Here is a 27,713-nt window from a genome sequence, read left to right on the forward strand (position 1 = left end):
CGTTCCCAAGGGCAGAACAAGCTGGAATACCCAGAAAACGATCTGAAAACCTAAATCTCGTGATCATGATCTCTCATACCCGCCTGTTTCACATTCAAAAATTATTTCATCCAGATTGCTTGCTCCTCGTCCACTCAGCCAGGCCCTTCCGTTGGATCGTCGATGTTTACATTTGACGGGCCTGACATGGAGTCCCCGCCAAACTCCGACAGTAGTTCCGGCTGCAATCCCGAAGAGTTGGCAGCCGCCGCCTGCGACAACCTTGCGGCCAGCGAGGAGGCAAGCAGTGCGCCGGACACGGAGGCGGGAACGAGCGCACCGGCAGGCAGTGAGTCATCCGAGCCGGCATCAACGAAGGCCACGACAACACCACCAACAGCCAGCGCCAACAAATCAAAACAAAAAGGTAAGCCTGTGGCGTAGATCTACGTGGCGTAGGTCTGTAGGGGCAAGCTACATGTACATGTACGTGCTGTGTCCGCTGCTGCGTAACCGTTGTAGTTTTCCCTGGCACATGGTCGCTGTCCCCTGTACTGTATCATGGATGCATTTAGGTGATTCACACTGTATCTTTCATTCCTGGGTGCATCGGCTGGAAACGGTGGCCGGAAGCGGCTGCTGTCAAATATACTGGCCGCAAAGTCTTGCCTCAGTTTCCATCGCATAGAACAAACGCCTGTATGAAATTGATGTTGTTTTCTTTTGCTGGAGCAGGAAAATCCTTCAGCAGAGCCAGCACATCCAAGTCTGAAGCAATCAACCTTACCTTGCAATGGTATGTGCCAAGTAAAGAGCCCTGGCAGCATAATATTGATGCGCTGATAGCAAGACCACATGCAGACCTTCAGTATTCTATGAGAGCTGGCCCTTGAGATATTGAGAAATCGGTTATATTATCGTGTACAGTCATGAAGTTGAAGACACCACTGCAGCTGTACTTATGGTTGATAAATATGGTGGTAAAGACACACCTGTACAGTCATGGCGAAAGAAATCAGAACCGTGCGTCAAAAGTAGCACCGCTTTTCGATTTCATTTACATCAAGCACGGTCCAAACACCCATTCAAGGGCCACAGAGGCTATTGTTGTAATTGCTCTTAATGCGGCTTATATCACCATTACAATAATTATTGTGAGTTACGAAGTCTGAAGAAAATCTTGAACGGTCTCTGCTGGGATGACGGCTACACCTTAGCTCAGTGGTTAGAGCATCGCTGGCCTCAAGGGAAATTCCCTGGTTCGAATCCTGGTGGTGACAGTTATTTTTTGCTTCAGACTTTTCCCGTTTGTGTCTTTCCCTCCAACCAGTGAATATTACAAAAATCATTAAGCTATTGTAGTTAGTTGTTAGTTTCCTTTCAGTCTAGCTCTAACCACCTGCCGAGAAGAGGGTGAAAGAACTGGTCCAAATGTCTGAAACATTACCCGTGATCAAGGAGCCTAAAGTTACAACAGGAACAAAAAGAGCTCATGATTTGCCGTCTTGACATCTGTGGTGGGCATGCAAGGTCTTAGCTTATGTGTGATTGCAGTGGCAGGCTGAGCTATAGCAATGTGTCAACGAACAGCATGGGTGACTGTGTTTATTTGCTGCAGGCTGAGCGATAACTACGAGCAAATTGAGGGCATGTGCTTGCCACGCAGTGTTCTCTATACTCACTATCTAGACTTCTGCAAGAGCTCTGGACTGACGCCTGTCAGTGCTGCCAGCTTTGGAAAGGTAATTCACATCCAAGTCCTACACTTTCAAAAAAAAAATTGATCAATGATTTCTGCTGGGGCAAAATGGTTGAAGCAGGAGCAGGCTGTGAAACAATCTTTCACATGAGACGGTGAGTACATATAGTTGAAAAGGCCACGGCATGCATCATGACACTAGGGTAAGAGGATGATGGACAGGGCACAACCTTCTCTGTGACACTCACATGCACTGACATTTATTTTTTTATTTTTACAAAGACCACTTAATGCCAAACATGAGATGCAGCTAGGGGAAGCACGCACAACCTGAATCACATATTGGCTGAGTGGCCTGCATGCAAGCTCTCCCACCACTGGTAGTCTCCCATGGTAGCATGAGGCACGCACCCACATCACAACATTATGCAGGCGTGTAAAATCAGAGCTGAGAGCTGGGAATAGCACCTGTGCCAAGCAATGCGTTTGGCATTCTCATGATGATCCTCAGGAATTCGGCTGGCGAATCATATTCAGATATCCTGCGCATAGGATCTGTGGAGAGTGATTCTTTGAATTTCTTACCAGTGAGGAGGAAGGAAGGGGTTTAGCAAACAATGCCGCAGCTACTTCAAAGTAGTTCAGAGCATATATCTCCGTGGGTGTATAAGCAGTTGCCAGAGTGCTTCATGGTTTGCTCGCAGTATCCCTTCAGCACCACTTCCCCTACCCATGTCGGGCATACGGAGAGTTTAAATCCTATGTAGGTTCAACACTGCATGTTGGACTATTTAGAATGTCCGTTGTCAGTTGGCACAGAGGGTGGTGGCGTCCCTACGGGTGAAGCTAACTCAGCCTCCAGCCGAGTCTAACGTGAACCGTGATTTTTTTTGGTGGGCACAGTGTGCAAAAAATTCTTGCTGCATCCAGCAGAAAACAAGCTGATAACCGAATAACCATGGAAAGTAAACTGCCGCTGGTTTTTTTATGGTTCGTTTTCTTCTCTCACAGGTTATTCGACAGAAGTTCCCAAATTTGACAACACGGAGACTGGGCACGAGAGGCCAATCAAAGTAAGCTGCTTACCCAGCTGCATGCTGAAAACAACTCTTCAACTTGCGGGACTTAATCATACTGAAAACCGCTCTTGGATTTCCCTGAATTGAAAGTCATGCTGAAAACAACTCTTGAATTTCCCACCTGATCATTGTGCGTTAAACATCAGGAGCCTGCTACAATGTAGATTATTGCCACTCTGTTTGGATGCAAAGTAGTTGATAAATGGTGAAGAAGCCATAGCAGCATTTGGTAGAAATGAATATGAGCTTCTTATCATGCCTAGCCTAGCAATTCAAGAGGTGGCCTCGCAAAACACATGCAGGTCTCCTCAAAGGTAACTGATGCTTGTGACCTGTTACATACTGCTATAACGGTAAACATAGTGCAGGCACTAATGATGAATGTAATATATGGGCCGGGTCGCATGCTCCTCTTCGTGGGCTGAGAACTTTCACAAGACAACAGCAACTACAGTGCGGCATGCTTTGTACTTTCTATATGTAGACTCGGGTGGAGAGCCAAGGATTAATTTATAAGAAGAAAGAGAGGAGCAAGAGCTAGAGTTAGGTGTAGAGCGTCAGTACCATTGGTCAGTGTCGTGCGATGTTATCGCATGAGCTGACTGTAAAGTAACTGGTGGTGTTAGTGGATAATATGGCGTAACTTGTAGCTCTTTGGTCCTCTTTGTACAGTAAAACCTGTAACTAAAGACCTCCGTGACTAGCGACCAGCCTGGTACTACAGACCACTTCACCTGGCAAGGACGGTCTCACATACATACATACATGATTGTGCGGTGCAAACCTCTAGCTAAGGACCACCTGCCACTAAAGACCGCTTTCCCTGGCCCCAAGGGGTGTATGGTCGTTAGTCACAGGTTTTACTGTACTTTGTTCTCGGTATTAATAATTTACGTATTGAATTGTTGTTTCCTTCAGGTATCATTACTATGGTATAGGTATCAAGGAAACATCTCCCTATTACAACACAGTGTATTCTCGCAAAGGCCTGACACGTTTCTCTGCTACCTCTGGTAACACAACGCGGAGGGAGGTAAGAGCATAGACTGTGCAATGACACCACTGTGCATGTTACTTCAGTCTAGTGGCTACACACGGAGAGTTGGGTGTGGTCCTCGAAAGAGTGCTCAATGCACCGGGGTGCAGAGCTTCGTACAAAAAAAGAATAGACTGGGATACGGAGCTTGGGTTGGCTGTGACTCAGAGTTTCACGCCTGTGGCGATCATCAGACAGCAATGATTACAAAAACTCAATGAATGTTCTTGATATAGTGTGGTAAGGTGCTAGTGGAATCAGACAATTTAAGCGCAAATAAGGTCAAGCGGTGATTCTATGCATGTACTTGCAAGATCAGCGCCAGACGTCAGGTGTAATCCTAGTGTATGTGACTGGAGGTGTGAAGTTAGATAGGTAGAATTTGTTCTCATGTCTGCACTTGGCCACTAGCTACGATCTCGCTTGTTGATGTTCACCCTTCTGTCAGCATGCAAGATCTCCAGCTTCTCACGCAGACAGAGAGGGCAGCGCTTGGTGGCATTGGAGTATGCTACTTGTCTAGTGGCTATTATCGTTATACTTTTATTAGCACTTTTGCAATGTCAGCGGGTTTGGATACTTCGCTTGTGGCACTCAGGACAATAAACAAACAGAAGATACATGGATTCAGACGAAATAAATAGGGCAAGTTGCGCATTCAACACACACACGCTCACACTCACACATACACATACACACATCATCGGCTATGGTTCAGTACCCTTTTAAATTTGAACATTGAAAGTTGAATGCGCAAACTCACCCCACTTACTGCGTTCTTATCTTTCTTGTCTCTGTGGAAATTTTTTAAATACAGGGTGACAAAGTTTCTAGTAGCTGTGCATACTATTTCTAGTAGCTCCAACTGGACATAAATAGCAGCACCAACCCCTTCCGTATCTCAAATGTATTGATTCCAGTCCACCCAGCTGGCTTATCATCAATATTATGACTAGGATCACCATGCACTGCTCCTTTTCAAAAACAACTGTTCCTATCTTCTACGACTTTAAATTTGTTTTAATGTCCTTCAAAGTATTGGTTGTTGGACTGCAAACATTCTACCCTTTTGGGCCCCTTCCCCATGAAGGCGCATACCCATGTGAGCGACACGTGGGGTAGGGGGTGTACTATCACTGATCAGCCCCGTGTACTGTACATGGTGGAAGTTGATCCTTAAACTGCATCAGGAAATATAGTCGTTTTGACTTGTGTTCTTTTGAAACATGTGCATCGTGGACCCGAGTTTCCTGATTACCGATATCCAGATTGTGTGTTTGGGAGCCTGGTGTAGCATCTGTTGGCATGTTGTTCTCTATGCCGGCAGGGAGGGGAGGAGTGAGGTCGCGGTTGTGACTTTGAGGTTCGCGCACAACTAGGCGGTCATTGGACAACAGTACTGGTCTCTATCATGTGTATTGTTGTTTTCTATTGTCCAGTATGGAAACTCGCTCTACTCCCCATCGTCCAAGAGCGGAACACTTCTTCCCGAATTTCCCAGTATCAAGACTGTACAGTTCAGTAGCAGCGTGGTAGCGGCCAAGGTCGAGACGTTCCTGGTCATGTACCGGACGCACTGCCAGCGGATACTCGACACGGTGGTGCGAGCGTACTTCCTGGAGGTGAGAGAAGAGGTTAAGATGCACGTTCTATCTGACGTGACGCGAAAGCTCAGCTTGCGTTATTTGGCTAGCGCGTTGAAAAGCAACGCGAGTGACCTGCGGCTCATGTCGAAATTTGGAATTTTATGTGAAATTGCGCGTCACGTCAGAAATAACGTGCATCTTAACCTCTCTAAATACAGTCATGTTGAATTTGTCCCGTTCAACTCCCTCAAATACCGTAGAATCCCGCGGATAAGCCCACCCGCGTATAAGCCCATGCCCGCGCATAAGCCCAGGGTTTGTTCGAACATCACACAGCTTCATCGTACAAGCCCATGGGCCTAGGTCATACCGGGAGTCCGTAAATTATGGACTCTTGGCCATACCATGTACATGTACATGTACGTAGTACATGCACATTATAGTTTTTTTCGTACATTTCAGCACAATCATCGGTTGTTTTTGTTTGCACAGTGGTTTTCAGCAATGTACTTCTCACTTCCTTGATACTTTTCAATAGCACAACTTGGTGTCGGCGTATAAGCCCATGCCCGCGTATAAGCCCACCGAAATGTCCTTGTGAAACAGATAAGCCCATGGGCTTATCAGCGGGATTCTACGGTATGTTGCCACATGCAAAGACTCCACTGTAGCCATCCACTTTATCCATACATCTTCACAACACTCTCCAAACGGTCTCTGGGCTACACCAGTCACTGGAATAGATAAAAGTCATCTGAATCCCACTGATTGCCATAGGCCAGAGACCGTTTGGAGAAGTCTCTCAAACTACGTATGAATAGGTGTGATTTTACTTAGAATAGTAGAATAGTCTGATTAGTCTCCCATCATGCCCTCCTAGCGTACTACGAGTAGCAGTGACACAATTTCTACCAATACATGCTTAGATATCTACCATTCCATCACTCTATTGAACACCAGCATGATTACATTTTGCTTTCATGCAGATATCCAAAGTTTAGTAACTTACGTACTCGGATGGTGAGCCGAGGAAATATTAAATGGAAACGTGGAAAACTTGTGTGCCACCATTTTCCATGCTTCCATTAGCAACTTAACCGTGTCAAAATCCGAGATCGCAATGCGATGGTTTCATCAAAAATGCCTCGCTCTGCCTCCCATCTCATTGCAGGTTCAGGATTTTCTGATGCACTTCTGGCGGGGCATGCCAGCGCACCTGGTCTCTCTAATGGCATCGCCAGCCATCGTTGAGCTGGTGGCTATGTGTGACATCATCACATACCAGGTAGGTGTGACATCACATGCCAGGTAGGCGTGTTCAGCTGGCCTGAGACTCGGCAGCTGGACTTCACACATACACAGAATGCCATCGTCACCTGAGAGCTCAGGAAAATACAAACACAGGCCCACAAGGCTGATTCCCCTCACCCCCTCCCCCCCCCCCCCCCCCCCGCCCCCTTCCAACCTCAAAATCGTGTTTCAAAATTTACCATCCCAAGGCATGTCTACATGTTTATGGCTGTGCCATCAAGGGTTCTGTGAAATATTTTGCAGGAATCAAGAACTGAACCACAAGTCAGCTGCTAGTATATTATCCATTTGCGCTAAAGCTGTTTGAATTACTGGAACACAATTGCAATGCCTTTGTAACATAATTCAGCCGACGTCACTATTCAGTGTAGAGTGTATGTTCCACTAGATGCCTAGTAAATGGGAATGTGAAGAACGATATCAGTAGAGGGGACGGTTTCAAATAGGACACCGGTTGCAAACCGGAACGGACTCAATATTCACTTTCTCTCTTGGTATTTTGATTAGAAAACATATGTCACAGTGAGACTACGATGTGTTATACTCCGAGCCAAAATTTCATGGCTCTGCGATGACCTGAAGCGCCATATCAAGCAGGTGAGTTTTTGACGTGTTGCTTCGCACTGCGACTTGAGTTTTACGACTTTCGAAAAATCAACTTCTTGTCGCAGGTAAACAGCGGCTCGCCTCTCGCCAATAAAGCACCGCATACCAATCAAAACTAATGGAAGCACACACAAGGCTTATTGTTACTCTGTACTGGCCGTCGTGGAGCGATAGCAATTACCTAATTCCAGACCCAGAGTGAATTTGACGTGCACTCTAAAACGTGTCCGGTTTGGAGCCACCTCTGATTTGAACTTTTTTGAAGCGAAAAGTTGGGCAACTTGGAGGCAATGGGTCAACACAACGGAGTGGCTCAGTTCGATTGACTCGGGTCCCAGAGCAAACTTCAACATGCCAGTTTCCTTCCACAAACATATTTCGAGTGAAAAATCAACGCTGATGATCGGTTTGGGTCTATACAAATTTGGCTGTCAAAACGTCCCAGTTACGAGCCGTCCCCTCTACACTAAACTGGGATACATTGTATCTGAAGCAGGCGCTCTTTGTTCGTCTTTGACGTAGTCCAGGCATAAGACAAGCATTGCAGTCTTGCACAGTTTCTGGGGGTTAGCTTGTGTATCGTCCGGACCTGATTATGATTAACACTGGCTAATTACCATGGCTGTTTATGAATCTGTTTGGCTGTCTGCAGGCAGTGATGGAAGTACTAATCCCATCCAATCTTCAGCCGTTGCCTGAAAGGTAAATGCAATTGGCCGATCAATGCGATCATGTGATGCATTCTGTTCACATAATATTATTATGCCGGTGATGTGCGTGTGAAAGTTTTTATTGGGATTTTGCCTTAAACAACTCATCTCCGCTCAATTTAACACATTGTGTGGGGTCCATAAATTTTAAAACTTAATTCATTTTCACCTGAGCTGGATGATGTTCTCACCATGAGGGTTATTTTGAAGTCTCAAAAAACGAATTTGCCGTAGTAGTTCATCAGCGCATTTCATGACGATGTTTTCTTGCGTGTCACTGCAGCTTGAGCCAGGACATTCGTGAGTTTTCGCGCCAGCTACCGTGTTGGCTGGGCCAAGCAATGGCAGAGCTCCCGGAAGGACTTCAAGGCCGTAAACTGGAGGGTACGTGATGTACCCAGCTCCTGTGGGTTTGGTAACGGGAGGGGAACATGGATGCAGCGAATGGGATTTTCGGTCTTTAATAACCACTCAGTGGTGGATTTGATCTACTCACCTCTCACCACTTTAGGAGCTACATCTGTGTTTTGATCATTCGGGGTGGTGGCGTTCCTACAGATGCGGAAAACTCAGTCGAACAGAGTATAACGCATACCGTGAATTCTGTTGGCGTGGTAACTGAAGTTTCATGTCTGAATCGATCACATTTCTGATGGTGAATGTAACTTGTCCAAACTCTATGTTGGAAGTGATTTTCTCTGGATTAGCATACGGTTTGCGGCACTGATCGAATTGACCGTTGACATGTGTCCCTTGATCTTTGTTTGTTATCATGTACAGTTTCCAGGAATTTCTGCAGAATGCTACGTCGGCAAACATCCCTGGTTCACCTTGCACAGGTAAGCTTGGCCTCCGCCATGCCTCCAACTAAATCTGCCGTTCGTGGACTGGCGGATTCCGAGGTAAAGCTGTTGTGCTCCCTCCCCGGGATCGAGTCGTCGGTAGTAGATGTGATGAAGACGTTAGCAGCATTGGTAACGGAGTCCGCAGACCGCGAAGAACGACTGAATAACAGAATTGACGACTTATCGAGGCAAATTGCAGGGCTGAACGAGGAGGTTGTCGCCCTCAGGGAGTCCGCCATTGCTTCTCCTCGGCCTGCCACAGCTGACGAACCCCAGAGAACTCGTACTCCGCAGAGTCGACGGCGTACCCGTACGCGCAAGGGCCAGGCCCAGGATGCCACGCGGGACCAGTCCCAGGATGCCACGCGGGCCACGACTGATGAGGGCGACGTGCAGCATGCTGGCCAGCGCAACTTGGAGCTGGAGGACGACGACAACGAGCCCCAGACCCTGGACATCATTGCTGACGACAGCTGGCAATTAGTTGCACAGGAACCCCCCAGGGCCAAGAAAACAGTAATCTTTGTGGGCAACCTAGGTACAAACTGCTCTGAAGAGAGCATCAAAACTTTCGTGAAGCGGCGCGCTGAGGCAGTGGGATCAACGGCCAGTGTTCACAACAGCAGCATCCACACAACGCAGACGGGAAAGGTGTCAGCTAGGATTTGTATAGATGCCACAGACCTGAGCCTCGTGACAACTCCGGACTTCTGGCCAAGGCCTCTATACGCCCGGCCATGGGAGTACCGAGACCGCCCGAAGCCCAATCGACAACACCCTGCCGGCGCTGCGAGAGGTGACCCTACACTGGATGGTGCTGACAGCGCTGACAGCGACAGCACGGCATCTGCTGGCACCCCGCAATGATCAGTGGAGCTCCGCCGCTCCGCTGGCTGGTGACCAATGCATTTGGCCTCACCAACAAGCTGGGAGAGCTGCAGCATGCACTGCTCAACGATAACGTCGACATAGCGGTTATCACAGAAACGAAGTTCTCGACCCAGACCGTAGCCTCTGAGACAATATTTCCAGGATACTCGTCTCCCATCCGACGTGACCGGGATGCATTTGGTGGCGGCATTGCTGTATGGGTGAAGTCCGGCCTCCCAGTAGTGCACCTCGACCAGATTCCCACTGATGACCACGAAGTCCTCTGGCTTGCCGTGAGTCTTTCCACGCAACAATCTGTTGTTATCGGTGCCTTGTATCGGCCTGGATCCTGTGCGGACAACGACACCTGTCTGATTGAGTATCTTGGACCTGCACTAGACGTGGCCCGCACTCACGGCACTCACATAGTGCTAGCTGGGGATTTTAATGTCCATCACGAGACTTGGCTCTGCAGCAGCAAAACAACTGTAGCTGGAGAGGCCTTAGAAGAATTGTGTGCTGAGCATCAACTCCACCAGCATGTCTTGCAGCCGACTAGGGGTCTGAACACCCTGGACCTCATCCTCTTCAACATGCCCGTTCCTATCGACACCACTGTCAAAGCGCCACTTGGTCGCTCTGACCATGGGGTTGTTCTTGCCGACTTTTACCTCACCCCTGATGCTGAGCAAGCTACCTCCAGGACTGTCTGGCGCTACAATCAGGCAGACTGGGGGCGCCTGTGGGCCTTCTATCGCACTACTGACTGGTCCACCATTGTGACTGACGACCCTGAAGAGTCCTGCAGGAAGCTAAGTGACGTCATCTCCAGTGGCATGCAGAACTTTATCCCCGCCAAGCAGCTTGTTACCCGCCCAGCAGACCCCAAATGGTGGACTCCTGAGTGCACCACAGCATTGAACACTAAAGACAAGGCATGGAAGGCCTGGAGACACAATATTTTCAGCGAAGCCCACAAGGCTTGCTTTATGCGCTCAGTAGAAGATGCTATCCTCGCGAATGTGCGAGCTCGCACATCCTGGGAACTGAGAGTTCGTCGGAAACTGTCACGCGGAGGCCTGAAAGACAAGCAATGGTGGTCGGTGCTCAAATCTGCTGCTGGCGCCAGTCATGGCTCGTCTATACCATGCTTGGTAGATGACGCTGGTCACCAACTCCGTATGAATGCTGCCAAAGCGAACTGCCTTGGTCGCTACTTCGCCAATAAATGTAGCCTTGGAGATGATGACTTGGGCCCGGGGGATCTCCCTCATGTTCGCCAACCCGGGGTCACCCCACTTAGCCGAATCCACTTCCGCCTGCAAACAGTGAAACGCCTCCTGAACCAGCTCGACGTTGGCAAGGCGTCCGGCCCAGACAACATCCCTGCCCGAGTGCTCAAAGAGTGCTCCCATGAACTTGCATCGCCTCTCACGTCTCTCTTCGCCCTGTGCTTCCGTAAGGGGGTCCAGCCAGAGGCCTGGAAGAGTGCTCGAGTTGTGCCAGTCCACAAGAAGGGCAGCCTATCCAACCCTAAGAATTACCGTCCAGTCTCCCTCCTCCCCATCATCTCCAAAGTGATGGAGCGTATTGTGAACTGTCAAATTGTGAATCACCTTGAAAAACATCATCTCTTGTCAACCAAGCAGTACGGATTTCGCAGTGGCCTTGGAACAGCGGACCTACTAGCAGTGCTTGGGCATGATTGGTCGCTGGCAGCTGGTTCTGGTGGCTGTGCCCACGTCCTGGCTGTCGACATTGCTGGTGCGTTTGACCGCGTGTCGCACCCCGGCGTCCTACACAAAGCAGCCACTCTCGGTATTGGTGGTAGCCTGCTGCAGTGGCTACGGGACTATTTGCGGAATCGCACACTAAGCGCAATCGTCAATGGACAGGAATCTGCTCAATTCCAGATGAAAGCTGGCGTACCCCAAGGCAGCATCCTGGGACCCACCTTATTCTTGATGTATGTCAACGATGCTGAGACCTGTCTTTCCCCATCAACACGAATGGGTGTGTACGCAGATGACACCACGCTGTACACCATCATACGATCCAGACATGACTCTGCTGGCAGTATTGCAGACATGCAATCTAGCCTGGATCGATTGAGTAGCTGGGGAGAACAATGGCGAATTCGCTTTGAGCCGACAAAGTCGCAGCTGCTGCATATTGGCCACCACCGCAACCCCTGGCCACTCCCAGACCTAACGTTCGGAGCCCATGATATTCCCTGTGGGGACGAGCTGAAGCTTCTGGGAGTGACCTTCGACAGCAAACTCACCTTCAGACGCCACCTCCGCAATGTTTCTCTTCGTGCCGTAGCCCGACTAGGATTTCTGCGTCGAGCATCAAGTTTCCTTGGTCGTGAAGGATGCTTGACAACGTACAGAGGCTTCGTACGCCCTGTACTCGAATACGCACCATTGACATGGATGGGCGCAGCCAACTCTCACCTGCAAAGTCTCGACCGAGTACAGCGGAAGGCCCTTGCTATCATTGGTCCTGACGCCTTGCTGCAGAGCCTAGCTGCCCGCCGCCAAGTGTACGCTCTCACGTACATGTACAAGCTAATGTGCCTTCAAGACCATCCAGATTTCTCTGCGCTCGTGCCGCCTCGCCAGGAAGCTAGCCTCGTCCCGCGGACAAGGTCGCAGCTCCGTGTCCGCCACCAGCATCAGCTACAGGCAGTGCTCCTCCCTACGGCCCCCAACTCTCTCCAGCGTTCGTTCCCATATGGTGTAGTGGATGAATGGAACAGGCTTCCGCAAGACATGTTTCCGGATCCGATGCCCCAGTTGAAGTCTCTCCAATCCTTCAAGACGAAGGTCCTTCGCCACTTGCGTCAAAAGAATTGGCTCTGGGCTACGGACTCCCTGTGAGGCTATGCCACCCGTCAATGAGCAACTACCCTCGTCCATCATCTCTTTCTTGTTTTATATTTATTTCTCTTCTCATCTCTTTCTTGTTTTATTTTATTTCTCTTCTCATCTCTTTCTTGTTTTATTTTATTTCTCTTCTCATCTCTTTCTTGTTTTATTTTATTTATTTCTCTCTCTCTCTCTCTCCCTCCCTCTCTCTCTCTCTCTCTCTCTCTCTCTCTCTCTCTCTCTCTCTCTCTCTCTCTCTCTCTCTCTCTCTCTCTCTCTCTCTCTCTCTCTCTCTCTCTCTCTCTCTCCCTCCCCCCCCCTCTCTCTCTCTCTCTCTCTCTCTCTCTCTCTCTCTCTCTCTCTTTCTCTCTCTCTCCCTCCCTCCCCCCCCCCCCTCTCTCTCTCTATCTTTCTCTCTCTCTCTCTCTCTCTCTCTCTCTCTCTCTCTCTCTCTCCCTCTCCCTCTCCCTCCCTCTCCCCCCCCCCCTCTCTCTCTCTCTCTCTCTCTCTCTCTCTCTCTCTTTCTCACTTGATCTCCCTCCCTCCCTAGCTGCATTCCTAACGATGCCTGGTCGTAGGCTATGATTCCGAGACCTCCGGTCGGATGAGCCTCGCCAACCACATCGGCACATCGCCCCTACTCCCCTTTGTCTTGTTGTCCAGCGTCATTTCAGTTGTCCTCGTCCCCTGATTATTAGTAGGGCTGTGTTTTTTAGTAAAAAAATAAATAAAAAATAAAAAAAAAGCTGCACCATACTCAATCGTTCTGTTTGTATTAGCAGAGTGTTATGGGTAAAGTCAGATTTCACAACATAGGCTTTAATGCTGCATTTGATTTTCTGCATTCTACAGAATGATGAATGACACCTGAAGACAATTTCAAACTCTGATCCCCTGCTTTCCTTCTGTGTGATTCTCCCCAGGCATCCCGCGGGATTCTCCGGAACTGTGATGTCATCACACAGCTACTCCAGGACTGGCGAGGCATAGACTTCGATCCCATTCACCTCAAATTCAACTATGCGGTGGAAAACGGCTCCTGTGAGGGCAATGTGATCAGCTCAGAGTTTTCCAAATCAGGTGAGTCACGCTTTGCTTCACTGGCCTCGAAACTTGGCAATAGGTTAAAATGCTTCCTCTTGCCATCTAGCCCTAGGCCGTGTCAGCCCGTGAGCTCATGCAAGAGACTTGTTCCGCACAGAGCAGAACATCTTGTACAGATTAGTGATGGCAGCGACTTCACATCCTCGGAATCACAATTTTCTCAAATGCACGGACTGCGTCCCCAACATTGATCCGGGCGCTGTGAAACAGCTACACCAAAATATCAAGGACCCTGAGGTTCGGGACCGCACACATCTTAGACGGGTAGTTGTCAACCACTGCCGTCATAACATTATTTTTCAACAACTAGGTAAAGCCTGTTTATACCATGGAAATTGTGAGCACAAGTCATACGATCGAGTCCACCAACTAAACCAGATTTTGAACACTCACCACCTGAGTTCTTAAAGCCTGTTTGGACAAAGATTTGCTTACAGAAACTTTGTACTCCCCTCCCTCCCCCCCCCCCCAGTCTTAGACAAGATTTTACAAAACGTGTTTGCAACTTAGCACCTTCTACTCCGCTCCTGTGTCTACCCTGCTACAGTGACAAACAAATTTGAACAGCTCTTTGTGAAGCAAGCGCCACTGGAAACGTACTTCGAGTGGGTGGACAGTCTGATGGAGGAGCAAATCCAGGTATATATTGAGTACTTAAAAAAAGTGTACTGTAATAATTATTATAGTTATTGTATGCTTTAAAAATGATTTATAATATCATGCACCAAACAAATGAATTACACATAGCTACTCATTCACTGTCATGTTAAGTTAGACTATTATATGTGGAGCCATGCGGGTACAGCAATCTCACATTGGTAATAATTATGTTTTCAATATGCCCGTAGGCGACGACAAGTGAGCTTTGTTACCTAACGATCAATTGCTGTTGAGAGGAACTCTGAGTTCCAGTGACAATGACGTGGACAGTCTCAGTCCCAGTAATTTTGGATGCACAGCAAAGTATTCGTCAAGTGGAAGGGTTTTAGCGCGATACTATTCTCAGAACCAAATTGTTAACAACACTTGATTGCTGTGCCGTTTCCTCTGTATGACAGGACATTGAGGATGTAGGCGAAGCGTTCAAGAGGAAGTCAAACTTGCTCACCCAGTGGTCGTTGTACGGAGCTACGATAGCCCGCGACATGACCTTGAGAAGCTCGCAGAGTTTTGGTGAGTCGCATGCCATACAATGGGATGATGCTGTCCTCCGTAGGAAATTGATGTTGGGCAGTGTAAACCGTCTCCGCTCGAATGACATTTGGTCAAAGGACGGATGAAGCTATTGTAACATATGTCGCTGGTCGATTATGCCTCAGTGATTTCTCTGTGCAGAGTGAAACACCACTGTCCACTAATTGGTAGTATTTGCACTCTCCTATTTTGCTTAACACATTCCTGGCTTGAGTTGCTTCAATTGTATCTCGGAACATATTCGGAGTATATTCGATAATAACGTGGATTTCCCCAACAATATATTTTCATTTTTGCTATCCTCTCCCATGCCGTTGTACATAAGCGGCTTGGCGCGGTTATGTCAATACTACTACTATCTCGGAACACGCAGACATTTATATTCACTTGTACCAGAGGGAAGTTATTCAACAGCCATTTTGGTGTAAAATTTCCACTGTTTCCATGGACTAAAATGCTGCTGGTTAGACCGAAGTGCCCATAACATCGGGGTGTTAAGAGGAAAGTTATGGACAGGTCTATTCGCTGCAGGAATTATGTCATATGCAGCTATCCAGTCAATGATATGAAGTACATTTTTCTTGGCTATGTGGCATACTTCTAACATCATGAATTTTGCTTCCTGTTATTTTCTCTATGGGTTTCCCTTGCCAATTTCTTCTCAGGTTCGTTTCACCTGCTGTTCATGCTGTTGAGCGAGTACTTGATGTGCCTGGTGGAGACACTACAGCACAAGAACATAGAACAGCAGTTACAGACTTCTCTGGCCATGCAACAAGACATCCAAGGTAAGACCCAAAGAGTACTATAGTTTTATGTGCAATTGTTACTACCTGAATTCTTATTCTTAACAAGTACCGGTACAGGACATTGTTTAGGCTCTTGTATGTTGTGTACTTTATTTATATTGGAAATCAAAACAGGCATAATGCCTATTAACAATGGACCCACTGTAGACTTGAGTATCTATACAGGAACCTGCTCTTTATGAAAGCCAGTGTGTTTCCTAAGACTCTGAATTCCCCATGTGTGCAGGATGTGAATACACATGCAGAATACTGGACATCTATAAATTTTGGCCAGTAATTTCTTTACTCTGGCCAATCTCAAAAACAAGCCGTTTCCCGGTTGTCATCAAACTCCTAGCCATGTAGGGCTTTCACAATAGAATGCGATTGATCGATGCAGTCATGGTCCTGATTTCGTATTATTGGGATCAAGTGATATGCTCCTGATGATTGTGTACTTAGGAGCATGTAGCTCTCGGGAGAGATATGATTTTCTTTCACTGGACCTTGTGCCGGTGCGCTAAAGCCTCTGGTCCCTCACCAGTCAGCACCTGCACTGAGCGCTCTGTTACCTGTCGTCATGGTTACCCTACGATCAAGTGAAAAGTTGTGTTTGGCCGTTTGCTTTGGTTGTTTGGTGCTGAGTTGTAAAGTTTGGAAACTACAGTCAAACCTGGTGTAAGCGACCTCTGTGTTTAGCGATCACCTGCTCTTAACGACCTCTGGGTTTAGCGACCGCCTGCTCTTAACAACCGTTTTTCCATGCACCGACAGTTCTACACACACACACACACACACACACAGTGGGACCTGGTTCTAAAGACCACCTGGCTTTAACCACCGCTTCTGCTTGCACCGTAGGGTGGTCGCTTTTAAAAACCTGGTTTTTACTGTATAATTGATCGTTGTCAGATGATTGGCTCAGCCATGAAACTCTGAGTCACAACGGAATTTGCCCAGGGTGTTTATTGTGTGCCTTTGTGTATGCCGCTCTGCCTGAATCAGGTATTGAGCACTTTCGCAGAACCTAAGCGTACTGCCTCTGTGTGTAATTGATCATAGAAATGTTACAGAAAGCGAGTACAGCTGTGTTTGCCTTACCACATTGGTTTTATTATTATTATTATTATTATTATTATTATTATTGTGCTCACGTACAGTAACTACCATCAAGGGAGAGCCACTGCAGTACCTGACACCGCTGGGTACACCCACCATTCCTGCCAGCCAGCACCCTAGCGACGTGTTCAACTTTGGTGGAGGCCGCGGCGGTGGTGGCGGAAGTGCTATGGTGCCACCGCCGCCCGTGCACCTCGGCAGCGGTGGATACCTGTCCTCGCCGTCACTGTACGCCAGCGGATCCATGCCGGACGTATCGCATATGTCCGGGGCCGCGGCAAGTGGCATGGATATGTCCACTGCCATGCAGTCGCAGCAACGGTTTTGTGATTACCCGCAACTGCAAGGGCAGCGTCAACCAGAGGTGTCGATGGCGGGCAGTGATGTGCAGAGTATGTCCGACCTTTACGATCAGAGCCGAGGTAGCAACGTGTTCACCAGTATACCGAACATCCAGCAGATGTCTGCCACCGTTGGAGAGTCTAGCATGGGCTCTTCGTCGGCGTACGGCTTCTCGAGCTCGCCATTCGACATGGCACCGGAATGCAAGACCGAGCTGAAGGACTCTGCCATCACTGACCTGAGTGTGGTACCAAGCAGCAGCATTTCCAGGCCGGCACCTGGCAATTTCCACTCGCCCGCAGTCATGGACCCGGCCGACTGCGGCGGTGAGTTTGGCTCTGGCCCGCGGGACGCTATGGGAGCGTGGCCGGTCGACGAACAAATGACGGCGAGCTCCGTGAGCCTGCACTCGATGGCAATGAGCAGTGCAGGGGCTGGTGCTCGTGCCGAAGACCTGGCCTTCATGTCTGTATCTAGTCATGATCTTGCCGCTCGTAGCTATCCGTCGCTAGACATGGCGGCCATCGCATCCACGCAGAGCTCCAAGCAGTGCTTCGAGCCGGCAGCCCTCCGGCAGCCCCCTGGACTTGGCAGCGTGCCGAACATCTCCAATCCGTCCACCAGCGCCAGCAGCAGCTTCAGCCATCCGAACATCAACCGCCTAGTACACGGCAGCGGTGTCGGTGCAGCCATTGGAATGAGCTCCGGCAAATCGCAGCTCTCCATGCACACCTTGTCGCAGAGTAACCTACTGCAGTAATGCCAGCCACAATCGACTGCAATCTACTGCCGTGATCCTAATGGTGACACACAGCCACATGACCAGGAGAAGCCAACTCATCGTCACAGAAACTGAAACACCAAACAATCACCATATGAACTAGAGAACACAAAGTCATCACCACAGTTAAAACTGGAGAAACCAAATCATCGCCACACGAACTGGAGAAGAGCAATATACTGCAAGTGGCTCTTACAACTGCAGTGATTGAAGTTGGTGAAAAGAAAATTGATTACCAAAGTCGCGAGGAGCAGAAAGACTTTCCTCGTATCCTACGATTTTTTAAAGAAATTGTTGTACAAAGCAATTGCACGAAATATGCAGTTGTGTAAGTATCCTATATCCAACCTCTCGAGCGTGTATCCTAGTTCATGGCTAAGAAGCATACATGCAAGGAGGGGGCTAATCTTCTCGCAGAAAAGGGGGAAAAGGGGAGAAAAAGGGGGAAAAAGAGGGGGAAAAGAAGAGCGGGAAATTGAAAAAGAGGGGGTAAAGGATGGCGGGAAAAGGAAAAAGAGGGGGAAAAGGATGGCGGGAAGCATCAACCGTTTGAATGTGCATACATCTAAAGTGAGGCTATTTCCAGGCTCTGCACCAGTACTCATCCACCACGGCCCCCCGCAGCCTCCTCCTCCCCCCCCCCCCCCCCCCCCATCACACACAATGTGCCGATTATTCTAATGTCAACTATCCAAATGATTAATTATCCAAAATGCTTGCTTGCATTTAGTTGAGGGGTAGAAGATGAGTTTCAAGTTGTTGATTTTCGTCGCTCGGGGCACCATTGAAGCGATTGACAAGATGTATTACAACAGGTTTGAGTTAAAATGTGTAATAATTATCAATAATTTAGGAGGAGCTTGAGTGCACCTAGTTCCTGTTGCACTGCTGAAGAGAATGAAAATGATGAAAACATGTTGGAATATGCATGATTTAGATAGATGTGTGACTGCTCTCTTATCCGAACATTCTTCTCATCTGAACCCTCTGGAAACAGCCCGCGTCACGAGGGATGTGGATAATCGGCACTCTCCTGTACATCTAATTCTATTCTTAAATTATATACATATTGTGGAGCTCTTTCTGCTGCCGGGAATGAGAAAACACATCCCAGGTAAGGATACGCTCCTCAAGGAAACACAGCTGGTGGATTCCAACCGTGGTATGAAACTCATACACAATCAATTAGAAATACTTTGGAGAATAAACCTTTGTTGGAGAAACAAAGTCGGGCGAGAGTATAATGTTCAAGTAAAACAATGCCAAAGTGCCGTAACGTGAAGAAAGGAACATAGCGCACAAGTAAATGAAGATAAATTCACATACAAAATATGCCCAGCTGTGGCAATTTAAGTCAAGATTAGCAGAATATACGCACATGCAAACACATACACACATACACACGCACACACACACACACACACACACACACACACACACACACACCCACACACACACACACACACACACACACACACACACACACACACACACAAGCGTGTGCACACAAACGCAAACAAACACATACAACAACAACACACACACACACACACACACACACACACACACACACACACTGTTGGCTGCAATATGCGATGGCAGCCTAGACAGAGGAAACAAAGTTTACACAAACAAATTCCTACTCTTTCTTTGTCTTCTTCTTCTTCTTCCTCATATTCGATTCAAGGGAGGCTCTTCTATTTTTTTTGCTTCGGCCAACCTCGTTTTGGGATCTGACCCACTTTATTGGCCCCGGAGTACAGGTACCCTGAACCTGAGAGTGTCCTTCTGATGTCATCGTTCTCCTACATTTTCTGCATGTCTATATTATTCTTTCTACGAGGACAGCAGAAGGACAGAAACAAAGACATCCACACCATTTTTAAGACTGCATCTGCCAAGGAACACATCAAAAAAGCAAATTCTACACGCCAAACATTGGTTCACGCCGTAACAAATTGCCACGCCATGAAAAATTCGCTCGAATGCCTGGTGGGAGATGCTTTTTAAAAGGCTTGCAGACATTTTTCACAAAAGACATTGTTGTGGCTGCCACCGAATTCGTACAAGAATATGTCAACTTCTAATCAAGGACTGTAATAATTTCTGCCTTACGTATTAGAGGGGAAGTCTGGATTTTTTTTAATTTCAGGACCCGTAGAGTTTGGGGCGCTGAGTCGAATGTTCTTTTCCGAGGAGGCTGTGGTCCATGGTTCTTCATATCCGCCTAATCGAACATGAGCGAACGCGACCATGCAGTCTACCTGATCCAGGTGATAAGGTCACAGTGTGCAGCCAGGTAGCCACACCATCTATTTGTGTGCAAAATGGCCAATGTTCGAAACGCATTTGATTGGAGAACCATCTGTCGCAGCTTCTTCGGACCAAGAGCATTCGACTCACTCTCACTTTTACTTTAAGAATAGAACAACAGTACCCTGTGATTTTCAGCTCGGCAAAATTTGAGGATATCCCGTTTTTACCCATTTCCGAGTTGGACTTTTTATATCCGCTGGCTTCTGCGTGCATGCCATAGTCAACAAACATACTGAAGTACTGAACACTACACTACAGTACTGCCGGGCGCCGAAGAACGGGGTCAGGGTTCTAGCCTAGCCCGTTCTTATTTTTAGCGAACACAGCAGTTTCGTTCTTATTCGATGGTACATGTACATTTATGCAGAGCTATACGTCTGAGTGTACATCATAGTGTACATTACGTTTCTACCTAGACCGTTCTTAAAAAAAGTCGAAATTATAGCCTGGCCGTTCATCGGCGGTCCGTTCTTCGGCGCCCGGCAGTACTGTAGTAGTAGTAGTAGTACATGACTACACCCGCACTGTCGTGCTAGCGCTACGCGAGTCGTATGGTAGATCTAAATGTACAAGAGACTAGTCAATACACGGACGTGTCATGTACTGCACCCGGTATGTAGTTAGAGAAGGTGTGCTCCTCTGGGCCGGTGATTGTCCTTTGAGAAAGAAATATTTTTGTTTTCCGCTTGGAATAGTCCAGCCTCATTTACGCTACAACGATGAGTCCACAACCGTGACAAGCGACAAAACCGCGAACAGCCCCCGGATCTAAAACGTTCAGATCCCGAAGTGTTGTGAGCCTTGAATCGAAGAGTCGTGTCCGTGGTTCCAAGAACCTGCATTGTATATCCAATCGAGCAGCGTCTGAGCTATGTTCGCACCAAAAATCACTATGTGGTAGCCTGCTGGAGTTCAAGCGAGTCGGTATCAAACAATATTTAGAGCAGTCTCATTGATTGTGGTCTTAAAATTGTTGCCTCCTCGCTGTTTGTTTAAAACGCTTTATCACAGCTAAAAAGCCAAATGACTCTGGGGTTAGCGGAGGACATCGGTGCACTTATAACAGCAGCAAATCGTGCATTTTCCACTGTATCATGGAAATGCCACACCCTGCAGTCCCGCTGTTACCATATTTTAGCGGTATAAGTCGACTTATTGATTTGAATTCAGTGCAAACAGGAATTTCAGATAATTGACCGTTTGAACAGTTGACATTCGGATAATCGGCATTCTACTGTGATCCTAGTGCATGCAATGAAACATACTTGACTGTTGGGAGTCTTGCTGCGTCAGTGCAAATTGGCAGTTAATGCTAGAAGCTGCAGTGAACAACATCACAAATAGAAAATATAGAAAAGCAAATACAACTGAACTTTGATACTGGAAATTACAGATCTGCTGCCCGCATCCACATGTCCATATTCTACATGTGCGATTGATCCTGCAAGATCTTCACTGCCCGTCTAATTGAGGATGGCACCCCGAATAGAACGGGCCGCTTCTAAACCAATCAAAGACCCAGGTTGTTATACTCCAGCAACCGGGCAAAGACCTGTCACCCATCCATGACCCATCAGCCCATCTTCTTATGCTCACATTTTGGTGTAGTAGTTGAGCACCTGTCCTTCCTTCATCAAGTGGATATCCTAAGCATGTGACTTACCGCTGGTATATCTCTGCACTTCCATCTTGACTGGTTGTCAAGTCCCTTTCCGGAGAGGTAGAGTGGCTGGTAGGGTCAGTGCAGTCCTGGCCACGCCATGAGAAAGAAGACATTTTCCCATCAGGAGAAGGCCAACATCCTCCCTCTGGGTAGTGTCTTGATACCTGCAGTGCAGTGCAGTAACATTAAACTGCAATTGAAATTGTCTCCATGCCATTGTTAAGCCCAGTTCACATTCGACGGGGGGCAACGGGACGCGACATAAGGATCGACGGGAAACGATGGGACGGTCACCCCGTCACGGACTGTGCCTTATGACTCGCACCATTCGCTGTTGAACATCGCAAAGACTGGAGCATGTCGTGTCGTACGAATTGTACAAGATTTTACAGCTCACCCCAGCCGTCACAGGCCCTTATGTCCCGTACCGTCAGCGTTGCGTCGAAAGAGAACTAGGCTTTAGAAAGATTACGTGTTGGTATGTGCTCCTACTTACACACAAATATACAAAAGGTATATAAAGAGAAAGCATGATCCACCCCATCATTGACACCAACAGCCCGGCACAAGAGCAGCAGCACCTGCATTCTATTAACCCAAAGTTCATCTGCGAATATACTCACAGAGTCGTCTCCTTTACTGTGCCCGACCTTGGAAGAAAACAACACAGCGACGTAGTGTTGGTATCGGTGAGGGCTTCTACGTTCACATGAACATACAGAAAAGCACAATATATTTCCAAACAGACGCCAACTAGTATAACCAAACAGCAACGACAACACCACAAAGACCTAACAGTCTCTTGAGCACAAAGTGTCTGGGATAAAAAAAGAGCAGAAGTTCACCATTGACACTGGTATTATAAAACTTTCTACAACTGCTGCAGAGGCAGCAGCAGGGTTCTAGTGCCCGGACCCAAAGCTCATCTGAGAATTTTCGCCATTGATACAAAGCAACGACCATGGTAGCAACAGAGAGTAACAGCAGCAGCCGTTTGAGCAGCAGTATCAGCAGTCTCCAGCTTCAAGGGAGTGACCTAGCAAATTTTACAGTAACGTGAAAGGTACAACTGCACTCTTTCCGGCACCAAATATGCCATGCTGTCCCCCGCTGCAAAATAGAGGACAACTCTCAACTGTCGCCAACACCTTGGCCCAGAGGGAGTCTTTCCTTGGACGTTCGCCCCGGCCAAAGAAGGTCAAAACCCAAGTGGTGTAATCATGTATCTGCTTCTCCAATCGAGACACTGGCAAGGCTTGTATAGGCATGATAAATTGATAATACTGTATGCATATAACAAAGGCAAACTCACATACGCACAAACTCACGTCCATGCACATGTGCACGGACGGTGTCGTTGGCGTACACACACACACACACACACACACGCGCGCGCCCATGCCCGCGCATGCACAGGACAAAGGCATGTGCAAAGGAGCATACTCACAAAAACACAGGACAGGCACACGACTGATCTACGGATGTATCACGACATTGAAGGGACGGAGCTTGCAGCAAGCCTTCACCCCCTGGAGATTCCTGAAATACATAAATACATGTCAGCAGTAAATAGTTGCAGCATAAACATTTCCACGGGGACTGTGCAGCTTCACAAACCTTAACTTCAGTCTCCCCAGAATGCAGCAATCAGACAACGGCTACGAAGAGGTGCAGGAAATTTGAACAACTGTTTCAAAAGCAGTCCTCCAAGCCTTCTGCACCAACAGGTGATTCAGTTCGTGCTCTTATACCATCCTGGCAGGTAGAGACATTTTCTAATAACACAGAGAGCACAATCATCAAGGTGGGCAAATCCTCAAGAGAGAGTGCACCCTAACTTACACTACAAATCATTTACTGGACACTACTGGACAGAGCGTCCAGTCCATTCAGTCCAGGGGAGAAGAGGCAAAGGCATAGGGCTCCTGAGAAGATGAAAGGGCAACACATTATCATTACTACATTAATTTTATTATTGGGGGCAGACGTCTTCTCTGTAAAATATGAGGACGAAAGGCACATCAGTACTCACATCCCTGCTCATATCACTGCTCATCCATGTCCTCTACGAGGGCAATGCATTTAGGGCTGAAACAAGTATACAGATAACTCGCAAACCGATCGTTTTAAGAGCGCAATCGATAATCGTTAGTGTTCAAAGCGAATGCAAACGATTTCTTATGCATGCATACCAGTGGCAGTATGCTAGCCCTTGCACTCCATCCAATTGTGGATACGAGTGCAATCGTGTACTTTCAAGTGCAGTAATATTGATGCGTGGCTATGAAAGAGATCGGGAGTCAAGACTGTATCTTTCCGATTGATTCGTTGCGGAAGTTGGTGATAAGAGCTTCAAGCCAAAGGGTGACGACAAGCCTGATTCTTCGTTCTAGAAACAACATGAACTCCTCTAGTTCATATTGATAAAGCCTAGTTCACATTCGACGGGACGCGGCGTAAGGATCGATGGGAAGCTACAGAACGGTCTGACGGCGTCCAATGTGAACACCAGGAACGGGAACGCAACCATACTACCGTACGGATCGGGAAGCGACGGGAAGTGTTGGATCAGTTCAACTTTTCATACCGTAGACGGGCATAGACGGAGACGCAAGTGTACAAAACGGCTGCATTTTGAGTGTGAACAGGAGGTGGCGTCGTGCGCCGTCCACTCCCGATTCGTACTAGGAAATTTTTAGGATTTCGAACACTGCGCTTCCCATGATAACTCGCAGAATGGCTAACACGACTTGAGTTGAATTTTAGCAAGATAAGATCTCATGTCACTTATGGTATTTAGGGATAGTTTAGGAGAATGACAGATGAACTGTTTTATCATTTCCTAGGGCTACTATTCGAATGGCACAACTTTCAGGGCTACTTTTTTGTCTCCATGAAAAACTGGTATTGTGAACTTGATTTCGCTTCATTCAAGGAGAAATAATTGAAAAGAAGTCCCGAAAAACAAGAAATTAGGTCCGAAAGTCACCCCGTCACGGACTGTGCCTTATGACTCGCGCCGTTCGCTGGAGAACATCGCAACGACTGCAGCATGTCGTGTCGTACGAATCGTAAAAGATTTTACAGCTCACCCCAGCCGTCCCGACAGGCCCTTACGTCCTGTACCGTCAGTGTTACGTCGAATGTGAACTAGGCTTTAGACCAGTCAGATGTCTACAGGTGTCGACACAATTGCCTGAAATGTTTACAGAATACCAAACACTGAGCGGTAGCCTGGGTATATTTAGAGTGTTTGACTGGTGGCCACAGCTAATGTAGCAAAGGCATCATGGAATTTCTTCATAGTCTTGTGTTCGAGGTGCACGACTACAGCCGGAAAGAATCTATAATTATGAACCAACAATTATAATTCTTTGTCACTGCTTACGCATCATTTAGCTTCGAGTTGTACCTTCTGCTGTGTAGCGCAGAACACAAGCTCGGAGAGATCTTTGCGGCTGCATGCCGCCTTTGCTGGGCGACATTCTATACGGATAACTGCACACAACGTTGACAAATTCTTCACTTGTGTAGTTCGTAGTACTACTGGTGATCTCAATGTCTCAGTACTCATACTCCTTGTCAGTTTTGTGCTAGATTGTGCACGTCTGACTATTCGAAATCTGGTTTAGTTGGTGGACTCGATTGCATAGCTTGTGCCCACATTTTTCTATGTTACAATTATATTCATCGCTAAAGAGATTGGTTGATCGCTTGGAGTTATTGAATGATTGTTTCAGCCCTAATTTATTTTCACCCTGGCCACAGCACTAGGCGAAATTCTCTGACACGGCCTTTACCTGCATCCACTGCTCTTTTGCATCACGACGAAGAGGACATGCTGGGGTTCTCTCTGAGCAGAGGAAAGTAGCCATCGCCACCACCACCATCACCATTCACCGACAATACTAGAGAGACTATTTTCCCCGTCGTGGGTACTTCCAATAAAGTAATTCCACTTACATAGTATCATAGGTACCGTCAGCGGCGCCACCATGTTCCTAACAGTGTATTCCTATCGTGGGTACTTCCACGGGCAATAAATTCGGCTCGTGCTGTCACTCGCAAGCCATCAAAATAATGCTATCCCTCACTTGCGCGAATTGCCTCTGCAAACAAAATTATTTCAATGATTGGACTCAGTTCTTTTCGCTCGTGCACGCGTGGTACATGGTCGCGTGCGCCCCATCTACGCCCATACATTGTTTCATCTTGTTTCATCTTGTTTCATTCGCGGCCCATCTACGCCCGTACTTCGAGTTTCATTTGGTTTCATCTTGTTTCATCTTGTTTCATCTTGTTTCATTTTGTTTCATTTTGTTTCATTTCGTTTCATCTCGGCCCCATCTGCGCCCGTACTTGGCGTTTCATCTTGTTTCATCTCGTTTCATCTCGTTTCATCTTGTTTCATCTGTTTCATCAGGGGGGAAGACGCGCCCGTCAACCTTGCGCGGATTGGCTGGAGGTGGGAGGATGGGCTTCAGGGGGCTTGTTGTTGGAAGGTAGGAAAGCTTGAACGTGAACGAAAGCGCAGCAACCAGTCGGCGGTGTTTCAGGCTGGGGAGCCAGGCGCCTGGGCCAATCACCTTCAGTGCCTTGTGCTGGATTTTGTCCAGTCTGGATGTACCTGACCCCATCCACACCAGGCAGCAGTATTCCATTGTTGGCCGCACGAAGCCTTTGTAGACTGCCGTGCGGCCGCTGGAGTCCAACAGGGGCGCAACCTTTCTCAGGAAGTGTAGGCGTTGGGCAGCCTTTGAGGCCACGGCCCGGAGGTGTGCTGCGTAGGACAGTTGCGAGTCGAATGCTATGCCCAGAAGTTTAATTTCCTTCTCTTCAGGAACAGTCACTCCATTGAAGAGCACTGGTGGGAACGCTGGTGGAGGCTTGCGGTGGTCGATGATGAGGGCCTGAGATTTGGATGGCTCGAAGGTATGACGACTTGATCACGAAGACAATTGAACATGATAATTTTCAACGGTAACTCAAAGGGGAACTCCGGTCCAAAATCACCCCCATTTTTTTATTGCGGAATCCATTAGAGTATGTCGTAAGTGGTAGAATGGCGAAAACCGGAAGCTTCTACGACAAGGATAACATACCTAAATTACCAATTGCAATTTTCCATATTTGGCACGAGGGGGCCCCCGCCCACCCTGTGACGTAAAACGTTCTCAGTGACCTGCAAATATTTTTATTCAAATGCAGAAATTTTGAAAAGGTATTCACTGTTTTTCTTCAATCAATAACCCTTGTATTAGTATTCATTCGATCATCATGTTGGAGGAAGAGGAGACCACGGGAGGTGTGGAGGTGGACGCCACTTCGGATTCAACAACACCGAGGCCTTTTAGGTTCGAGCCGAAGCGCGCATCAGCGTCTGCGAAACTGTCTACAAGTAATATTTCTGAGACTACAAAACAGATGAACGTGAAGAGAACGCTTTGCCTTTGGTTGCAAGTGCTCGCGTGAGAAGAACTGCTTGATGCCGTTGCGGACAATGCAGCATGATGTGGAGCGAGGTCGAGTCGACTTGTTGCTGGGAGGTTCCTGCAGCTTTCAGTAAACGCGGCGAGCAGGAAGGGCTGCAGTGCGTCACGCAGCACTCAGAGTTTGCTGTTGTTTGCCTGCAAAAATCAGTGCTCGAGGTGGCATTGCTTTCCTTCGAAGAATTTCGGGCAAGGTGTGGACCGTGGTCAAACAGGTGAGGATTCACTGAATCGGTTTCATTATTTCCTTTCTTTCCATGTTTCATGTACCGGTACAAAGTAGATGGGAAGTGTTGTGCAATGATTTTGTGTACAGTATTCAAATT

General features: G+C 47.7%; 2 protein-coding genes across 6 annotated transcripts in view; one reads left to right on the forward strand and one right to left on the reverse strand.

The window, feature by feature from the left end:
- The window catches only part of LOC135822993 (transcription factor RFX4-like), a 27,280-nt gene extending 8,974 nt beyond the window's left edge, over positions 1–18,306 (forward strand). Inside the window, exons 2-16 of one of the 2 annotated variants that reach the window (XM_065335830.1) lie at positions 115–406; positions 715–775; positions 1,598–1,721; positions 2,690–2,751; positions 3,676–3,790; positions 5,233–5,415; positions 6,551–6,664; positions 7,949–7,998; positions 8,290–8,390; positions 8,787–8,845; positions 13,515–13,671; positions 14,243–14,334; positions 14,754–14,868; positions 15,555–15,677; positions 16,838–18,306. In XM_065335830.1, coding sequence (XP_065191902.1) covers positions 115–406; positions 715–775; positions 1,598–1,721; positions 2,690–2,751; positions 3,676–3,790; positions 5,233–5,415; positions 6,551–6,664; positions 7,949–7,998; positions 8,290–8,390; positions 8,787–8,845; positions 13,515–13,671; positions 14,243–14,334; positions 14,754–14,868; positions 15,555–15,677; positions 16,838–17,898 — 2,709 coding nt within the window. In that variant the 3' untranslated portion in view covers positions 17,899–18,306. The remainder of the gene's footprint in view (positions 1–114; positions 407–714; positions 776–1,597; positions 1,722–2,689; positions 2,752–3,675; positions 3,791–5,232; positions 5,416–6,550; positions 6,665–7,948; positions 7,999–8,289; positions 8,391–8,786; positions 8,846–13,514; positions 13,672–14,242; positions 14,335–14,753; positions 14,869–15,554; positions 15,678–16,837) is intronic. The other variant, XM_065335831.1, reaches the window with a different exon arrangement.
- A 1,148-nt stretch (positions 18,307–19,454) lies between these two features.
- On the reverse strand, positions 19,455–26,204 carry LOC135823217 (uncharacterized). 4 transcript variants are annotated; one of them, XM_065336064.1, is made up of 6 exons: positions 25,699–26,204; positions 23,346–23,437; positions 22,522–22,597; positions 21,899–22,062; positions 21,501–21,554; positions 19,455–19,522 (listed from the first exon to the last, which is right to left on the reverse strand). In XM_065336064.1, the coding sequence occupies exons 1-5, from the start codon at positions 25,792–25,794 to the stop codon at positions 21,548–21,550; spliced, it is 435 nt and encodes a 144-aa protein (XP_065192136.1). In that variant the 5' UTR covers positions 25,795–26,204; the 3' UTR covers positions 19,455–19,522; positions 21,501–21,547. The 4 variants fall into 4 exon arrangements, 3 of the variants coding, with proteins under 3 accessions (XP_065192136.1, XP_065192135.1, XP_065192134.1); XM_065336063.1 differs by having other exon boundaries at positions 19,462–19,755; XR_010554629.1 differs by lacking the exons at positions 19,455–19,522; positions 23,346–23,437 and adding an exon at positions 23,516–23,673 and having other exon boundaries at positions 20,525–21,554.
- Between the last annotated feature and the right edge of the window lie 1,509 nt (positions 26,205–27,713).

The sequence above is a fragment of the Sycon ciliatum genome, chromosome 8 (genome assembly GCF_964019385.1).
Source record: "Sycon ciliatum chromosome 8, ocSycCili1.1, whole genome shotgun sequence".
Classification (NCBI taxonomy): domain Eukaryota; kingdom Metazoa; phylum Porifera; class Calcarea; order Leucosolenida; family Sycettidae; genus Sycon; species Sycon ciliatum.

What these genes read in the sequence shown, in the direction of transcription:
- LOC135823217 (XM_065336064.1), bottom strand. Translation starts at nt 25,794, where the DNA reads ATGGTGATGGTGGTGGTGGCGATGGCTACTTTCCTCTGCTCAGAGAGA. An exon ending in TGTGCCTGTCCTGTGTTTTT is followed by an intron (nt 22,598 to 23,345) that starts GTGAGTATGCTC and finishes ATGTGAACGTAG; the next exon opens with AAGCCCTCACCGATACCAAC. An exon ending in ACAGTAAAGGAGACGACTCT is followed by an intron (nt 22,063 to 22,521) that starts GTGAGTATATTC and finishes ACTGCACTGCAG; the next exon opens with GTATCAAGACACTACCCAGA.